At 58.4% G+C, this 7,740-nt stretch overlaps 1 protein-coding gene across 1 annotated transcript; it reads right to left on the bottom strand.

The window, feature by feature from the left end:
* Positions 1-6,134: 6,134 nt before the first annotated feature.
* H1-10 (H1.10 linker histone) lies at positions 6,135-7,524 on the bottom strand. The gene has a single exon (XM_022562562.2). It carries the CDS (start codon positions 7,193-7,195, stop codon positions 6,554-6,556), a length of 642 nt encoding a protein of 213 aa, XP_022418270.1. The 5' UTR covers positions 7,196-7,524; the 3' UTR covers positions 6,135-6,553.
* Between the last annotated feature and the right edge of the window lie 216 nt (positions 7,525-7,740).

A 7,740-nucleotide genomic window follows, 5' to 3' on the forward strand; every position in this document is an offset into this window, starting at 1 on the left:
TGGTGGGAACCAGAGAGGGTAATGCGTGGACTCAGACTCTCTACCTCTTCTTAGCCAGAATGAGGAGCAGTCCGCGATGGGAGGTGTGGAACCTCATTCCTTGGGGAAAGGAGCTTTGGCTTGGGCTGTATGGAAGGGTCCCTAGTACATACAAAACTTACCAAGTCCTTGGCCCTCTCTGAGACTTGGTTTGCCCATCTCTGAATCAGGAGAGTAGGTGCTCACAGTTGAACTCCCAGGATCCCACAGCCACAGGCGCTGGTTGTTGGAGACCGAGAACCTACCTCTTGTCATGGTGTCCCTCATGTGGTGATGGGTGAGGGTCCCCCTTGTGTCCCGGGGCTCCAGGGAAGAGAGGCATGCTGCAGGCTCCACAGGCAACACTCCCAGCAGGCAGCGGAAGCTAAAGGACTGTTTGGAGGAGCTGGGGCTTCAGTGAAAGGGGTTGGATAATCACACTGAATAACACAAGAAGTTTTATAGGGCAGCCAGGCTGGGGCAGGGCCCCAGTGCCACACTTTTTGCCCCTGATGGAGGCAGCCAGAAGAAAGCCGGGAGCTGGGAGAGGCAAGAGGAGGTGAGTGAGAATAGGGAAGCACATATGTGCGGGGTGCACTGTGCGAGGCTCTGGGGTCCTAGGAGCAGCCCTGTGGGAGGAGGTGGTCACCCTGGTGCAGGCCCTCAGCACGGGCAGCCTGGTCTCTGCTGTCACCACTGTGTGGCGTCCTTTGGCTCCGGATCCATCAGGACACCACCATTCGAAGCTTCTTGTCTCGTGACGCAGCCAGAACAGCCCACACAGAAGATCAAGTTGAGTGATCGCAGAGGTGGGGACCGAAGGCCACACGGAGTCACACGTGGTTTTGCTTGGGCCATACAGTGTTTATTTATTTTTAGTTGTGGTAAAATACACAGGACGTAAGATTTACCATCTCAACCATTTTTAAGTGTACAGTTCAGTGGTATTAAATACAATACATTCACATTATTGTACAACCATCACCACCATCCATCCGCAGAACTCTTTTCATCTTGCAAAACTGAAATTCTGAGCCCATTAAACACCAACTCTCCATCCCCCGCCAGCCCCTGGCACCCACCATCCTACTTCCTGTCTCTGTGAAGCTGACTCCTCTAGGGACCTCATACAAGTGGGATCATACTTGTCCCTTTGTGACTGGCTTATTTCACTGAGCACGCTGTCTTCCAGGTTCATCCGTGTTGTCTCAAGTGTCAGAACTTCCTTTTAAGACTGAATAATATTCCATTGTGTGTAGAGACCACGCTTTGTTCATCCATCATCCATTGACAGACACCTGGGTTGCTTCCGCCTTTTGGCTGTTGTGAATAGCGTTGCTATGAACATGGGTGTGCGAATCTCTCTTTGAGTCACTGTTTTCAGTGCTTTTGGGTGTGTCCCCAGAGGTAAAATTGCTGGATCAAATCTACGTTTGATTGAGGCACCTCCATACCGTTTTCCAACAGCTGCAACATCTTACCTTCCCACCAACAGGGCACAAAATTCCAATTTCTCCACACCCTCACCAACACTTTTTTTTTTTTTTAATGGTAGTCATCCTAATGGGTGTGAGGTGGAGTATTTCCTTTTTTAAGCCCACATTTTAAAAGTGGGAGGTTTCACAAAAAGAAGTTTATAGTTTCCACATAAAATATTCTCAGGAGGGACTTCCATGGTGGCACAGTGGTTAAGAATCTACCTGCCGACGCAGGGGACACGGGTTCAAGCCCTGGTCTGGGAAGATCCCACATGCTGCGGAGCAACTAAGCCCGTGCGCCACAGCTACTGAGCCTGCGCTCCAGAGCCCTCGAGCCACAACTGCTGAGCCTGCACGCCACAACTACTGAAGCCTGCATGCCTAGAGCCCGTGCTCTGCAACAAGAGAAGCCACCACAGTGAGAAGCCCGCGTACCGCAACGAAGAGTGGCCCTGCTCACCGCAACTAGAGAAAGCCCGCGTGCAGCAACAAAGACCCAACGCAGCCAAAAGAAATAATTTAAAAAAAAAATTCTCAGGAGGTGGCTCTGATGACTGAGCCCCGTGTGGGACCACTGCCGGCCGGGGCACCCTCCTGCCAGGCCTCCCTGGATGGCCCACGCCCCTCCATGCCTCGGGAGGGGAAATCAAAAACTTTCAGGAGGTGCTCCTAATAGGTCTGAGAAGGTGGAAAGCTCTGTCCACATTCCGCTGCATTGCTGCCTGGAGACCATCAGCAGGACTGGGTGGTCACTGCCCCTCTTCAGGGGGGTCTGTGTCCTCCAGTTGGACAGGCTGTCCTGCCCGGCCTGGGACCCGTGCACCTCTGTGTCTGAGACCCTGGTGCAGTTCACACGCACCCATTCTGTAGTGGGGAACCATGATGGCTTCGTACTGTGTCAGTTTGGCTGCACTGCACTACCTCTCCCAGAGCGCCCTCGCTGCTAGGTTTCCCGGTAGGGTGGGCCACAGGCAGATTCTTGCCAGATTTGGAAGGAAGCAACCATTTTGGTTGGTGAGCTGCTGATTTACCTCCTTGCTGGGAAGTGGCACCTGGGCCTGCAATTACTCTACTTTCCCTGGACTCTGCTTCAGTTTTTCTGACTACTGGGCCAGGTGTGGACATGTTGAGCTCTGGATGAAAGGTCTCAGCTTCTGCAGGATACCCTCATCGCCAAGGTCAGAGGCAACATGGACATGGGTTTCAGTCCTGTGCTCAGTGCCAGGCCCTGCCCTGGCAGAGGACAGCTTTAGCTGGGTTGGTCCCCAGCAGTTGAATGGGTGGAGACCCCATCCTTTGGGTCGCTCAGGCTGCTCGACCTGGAAAGGGGCCTTTGCAGTGTGCGCAGAGCTGTCCGGGGCCCAGGGAGAAGTAGAACCCAGGAGTGCAGAGGGTAGACCCGAGATCCTGAGGAGGTTCACAGGGAGGCAGGGTCCCAGCCCTGTGAGAGGAAGGAAGCGGCTTCACAGGAGGAGAGAGCGCTACCCAAGGGGTGCAAGAGACCGAAACCTGAGACCGTGGCCAGGGGTGCTGTGTTCAGACTGCCCAGGTCAGCAGGTGAGTAAGAGAAATCTTTTTTGGCTCTGTTTATAGGTGAGGGCACTGAGGCTTGGAGAAAAGTCTTGCCCCAGAGAAAAGACCATGGTGGACCCAGGCTCAGAACCCTGACCTCATCCTCTGTGGGCCCCCCACCCAAGTCCCCTCCATCGGTGGGTGCGGGCGTGGGCTGTTGCTGTGCCCTATCTTACAGACCAGAAAACCACCTAGTCCTTTGTCTCCTTTTCTGCACAATGGATACCTCCTCCAGGGCCTCAGTGTCACGTGCCTTCAGTGTTCACCTGGAATTGAGGCCCCTTGAAGCCAAATCCAAGAGGCACAGTAAGTAAATGAGCTCCCCCGCTCTGTGCAGGAGCTGAGTGTGGTGTCAGGGCAGAAAATACACCTTCAGCACCAGTAAGGTGAGTGTTGGAACACCTCCCTCGCTGGGCTGTCTTGAGGCTGAGGCCTCTGCCCTTCCTCAGAGTGCCTGGCACACGCCGAGTGTTCGTTCAACTTCAGGATGTGGGACCCACCTACAGAGATGCAGCTCGGCTGAAGGGTCTGAGTGAGCAAGTTGGGAAGGTGGGGGACCTGTGGGTGGAGGACAGTGGGACCCTAGGAGAGTGGTTTTGAGGAAGAGCAATTTGAATAGATGACAAGGTCCAGGATATGGGCATGGGAGGATAAAGTGAGTTAAAGGAATGAGAGACCAGACTGCAAGGGACATAAACCCAATTTCAACTAGCTTATGTGAAAAGCAAGTATCAGCTCACAGAATAGCCAGGTCTATGTAGCTTCAGGCATGGCTGGATCCAGACGCTGCATTAATGTCCTTAGTTCTTGGCTCCACCTTTATGTCTTGGCTCTTTTTTCAGGTGGGTTTTCCCTATGTGTTGACAAAGATGGCCACTGGCAGCTCTGGCCCCAGTGTCCCTACCCTTAGTGATCCTGGGCGAGAGAGCACCTCTTTCTCACTAGTTCCATGAAGTCTCAGGATTGACTCATTGAACTCACTGGGGTCAAGAACCAGTTTCTCCAATCATTGCAGCCAAGGAACAGACTAAACACCCAACAGCCAGGTCTTTGGTCACGCAACCATCCCTGGGACTGGTAGGGTCAGACCCCCCAGAGCCATGTGGCCTGAGAGTAGGGGAGCGGTTTGTCTCCAGAAGAAAATTAAAGTGCTTTTTATTATCAGAAGAATGAGAGATGCTACCTGGAGAAGATAGGCCTTGGTGTGGACAAGAAGCCAGAGGCTAAGACTTCAAAGAATGGAGGGGGGCGGTGGTGACAAGGGTGTGGGAGGCAGCATCAGGGCCAGAGGCTGCTGGAAGAGCCAGGTGGTGTGAGCAGTGAAGGGCGGATTTCAGTGGGAAACCTGGAAGGACAGTGTGGCATAAGGCCAACCTGAAGGGCGCTTTGGGGCCTTGGAGCTCACGGGATGTCTTCAAAGGATAGAGAGTCAGTAGGGGTGGAGCTTTGGTCAGGGAGGACTCTGGGAAGGGGAGGTGGCTCAGCGTAAAGGGTTGGGCAGGAAGGAGCAGTGTCCACATGCCCAGGTTCCTGCAGCCCTTCCAACCCTCTCTGAACCTCAGGGCAACCTAGGAGAGGGTCAGAAACCCAAGCCCCAGGCCCCAGCCTCAGATGCTGACTTGGACAACTGGGGTGAGCCCAGGTGGCATCTGGGCTTGGGTTTCTGGTTTAGGGAAAGAGGGTGTGGAATGGGAGGGCTCCCGTTTAGCTGGTCAGGAGCGCCATCCCCCAGAGCCCTGGGGAGGCTGCGGCCTCTCACTGCTGCTAGCTGCTGGTGGCCTATTGCTTGGCTCTGCAGGCAGCTTAGGACCGGCCGAGGCTGGCACGGTGGCCCTGCAGCAGGGCACTGGGCACACTGCCTCAAAATCAAAACTGCAAAGTAGATGAAGCTGTTACTGATCAGTAAGTGGCCAGGACATGGGCTGACAAGGTGGGTGGAGTTCCCAAGAACTGAAAACAGCCTTTGCCTTAATGCCAACCAGATCAGGGCCCCATCTGGCTCTCAAGTCTCTCTCTCCGAGCTTCTGCCTTGAGGGCAATGATGTGGTACCCCTGTGACTTCTGTCTCCCCACTTCTCCCACACTGGAAGCGTGGGCAGGGCAGGCACCTGTGCTGGTTTGGCCCGCTGCTGTGTGCCCTGGGCCCAGGCCAGGGCAGGGCAATAACACATTGGCAGCTGGCCCTGCAGTTCCCTGCGGCAGGAAGCAGTGGGGAGAGCCTGCAGCAGGGTGGAGAGAGACTTGAAGCGGGACTGGCTGGCCACTTGCCCAATGTGGGAAGGGTCTGCCCCGTTACCCAGCCTGTGTGCCAGAGGAGGGTAGTGGCTGCCAGGCCATGGTCAGGGTCACTTGCTGGCCAGGGCCTCTTCTCCAGGGGAGATCCCCTGAAGCTCTCTCACCTACTTGCTCAGCCTGGTCTGTGCATATGCACTACCCTAGAATGCTGTCTGGCTTTCCACTGCTCCAGGGCTCTCCCTGTTTTGCAGGGTTGTCCCTTCATAGGAGCAAATGTCAGAATAGGCCTCAAGTCTAGTACTCAACTAGAGGCACAACTATTCCATATGATGGACACGAAGGGTGGGAGGGCGTCCCAGGGTTGAGGGTCATTCCTGCCAATTTGTCTGTAACCCTGGGTCCCGTGTGCACTCCAGAGTAACTTACAAGCTCCAGGAGGGTCAGAGCCTTGCTCAGACCACACCTGTTAGTGGTGAGTGAACCAAAACCTGGCTCCACTGTCCCTGTCACAGTAACACGAAGCCTCACTGAATTCGCAGTCAGTAAGCTCTGTGAAGGCCCAGCGTGCGGTGACCTTGTGAGACGTGAAGGTCTCTAACCCGCAGACCCCGCAAAGCCCCCGCTCCCCCACCCCCCAGGCGGTGGACCCAACTGCCCATCTACCAAGATAAACTCCGCACCTCCTTCGGGGACCAACCGGCCCCCGCTCATGCTGGGCTCCGGACCTGCACCTCTAATGGATCCGGGATGCTGGGGACCCGCCCCCCATCCAGCCCAAGCCCCGAGGCGGCCGCGCCCAACCCTACTCCACTCGTAAGAAAACAAGAGCGGTTCAAAGGTTTAAACAATTTATTGTGCCCAATTTATTGTGCCCCAAAAACGGCGACGAGAAAAAAGAGCGCCGCGCGGCCCCGCGCCCCGCGCGATTGCTCGGCGCGCGCCCGTTAAGAGGCAGGGCGGGGGCGGGAAGGACTGAGCGGCCGTCGCGTCCTCGCGCGCAGGCGCGGCGCGGCCTTCGGAGCCCGGTAACCAAGGCGACACCCGTTGCCAAGGGCGAGAGCCAATAGGAGCATCGCCAGGGCCGTTTCAAAAATCTAAAGCAAACAAAAAAACGCTCCCACGCGGGGGATGGGCAGGCCAGTGCGGGCCCGGGTCCCCTGAAGTCGGAGCGCGCACGGCGGCCCGGGCCGGTGCCCCGCGCAAAACCTACGTGCAGTCGGGGTGGAAAAGCGGGCGCCGGGGCCCCGCGTTCACTTGCGGCCCTTGGGCACTTTGGGCACGCTGGGCTTGGCCGCCTTCTTCACCTTCTTGCCGCCCGCGGCTGCCGCCTTCTTGGCCTTGCTGCCTTTGTCCTTCTTGGAGGCGGCACCCTTCTTGTGCGAGCGCTTCTCGGGCTGCGGGCCCTTGGCGGGCTTCTTGTCCGCGCGCCGCGCAGGGGCCGCGCTCGGGGCCGCCTTCTTGGCCTTATGCGCAGCAGGCGCCGGGGCGGAGGCGGGCGCCGGGGCTCCGCGCCGCTCCCCGCCGCCCTCCAGCTTCTTGCGGTTGAGCTTGAAGGAACCGTTGGCGCCGGTGCCCTTCACCTGCAGCAGCGTATCGTTCTGCACCAGCGCCTTGATGGAATACTTGAGGTAGGTGCGCCCGTTTTGCTGGTCGAACCATGCCACCTTCTTGGCCTCCGCGTAGATCTTGGCCAGCGACGAGCCGTTGCGCTCGCCCAGTCGGCGGATGGTCTCCACCACCAGCTGGCTGTATTTTCCTGGTTGGTTCTTCTTCTTGCTATTCTTCCTTTTTTTGGATGGGGACAGCGAGGTTGAGCCGCCGGCCTTGGCCGCCTTCTTGGCCGCCCCCTCGGCGGTCGTTAGCGGCAGGGCCTCCTCCAGCTCCACAGACATGGTGGCGAGCGGGTTGGTGGCGGGCGGGGCGCGGAAGCCCGGGGGCCGCGCCGGGAAGAGAAAGGCGAGGGGCCGCGGGGGCGCCGGGGGGCTGGGGGCGCGCGGCGGCTCCAGGCGGGAGCGGCCGCGGCCGTGCCTGGGGCCGGGCGGCAGGGCTGGGGTGGGGGCCGGGCCGGCCGAAGCGGGGGTCCCGAGCCGGGGCCGGCGCGGGGTCGGCCGGAGCGCAGGAGTCCGACGCGAGGTAGCCGGAGCGGGGACCGTCTCGGAGCGGGTTTAGTCGGCCTCACGAGCGTCGCCGCCTCCGCCAAAGCTCGTTCGGCGTGCGCGCTGGGCTCTGGCGAGGAGGGCGCCCCGCTCCGCTTTTATGGCTCTACGGCGGACCACGTTGAGAACAACAACAGCCTGGTCCGGGGCCAGCGCCAACTTGTGCTTCTTGGAGCCCCTTCCCCGGCCGCTGGCTTCCCAGACCGCGCCTCCCCGGCGCCGCCGCGCCCGCCGCTGTGCGCCCCGGACAGGGCCCGAGCCTGCGGCGTGGCGGAGAGGCG

This window comes from Delphinapterus leucas, chromosome 10 (genome assembly GCF_059928025.1).
Source record: "Delphinapterus leucas isolate spDelLeu-1000000601 "Yukka" chromosome 10, BTC_Dleu_Yukka2, whole genome shotgun sequence".
Lineage (NCBI taxonomy): Eukaryota > Metazoa > Chordata > Mammalia > Artiodactyla > Monodontidae > Delphinapterus > Delphinapterus leucas.

Bases quoted from the DNA above. Each gene is read 5' to 3' on its own strand.
- H1-10 (XM_022562562.2), bottom strand. From the start codon at position 7,195: ATGTCTGTGGAGCTGGAGGAGGCCCTGCCGCTAACGACCGCCGAGGGG.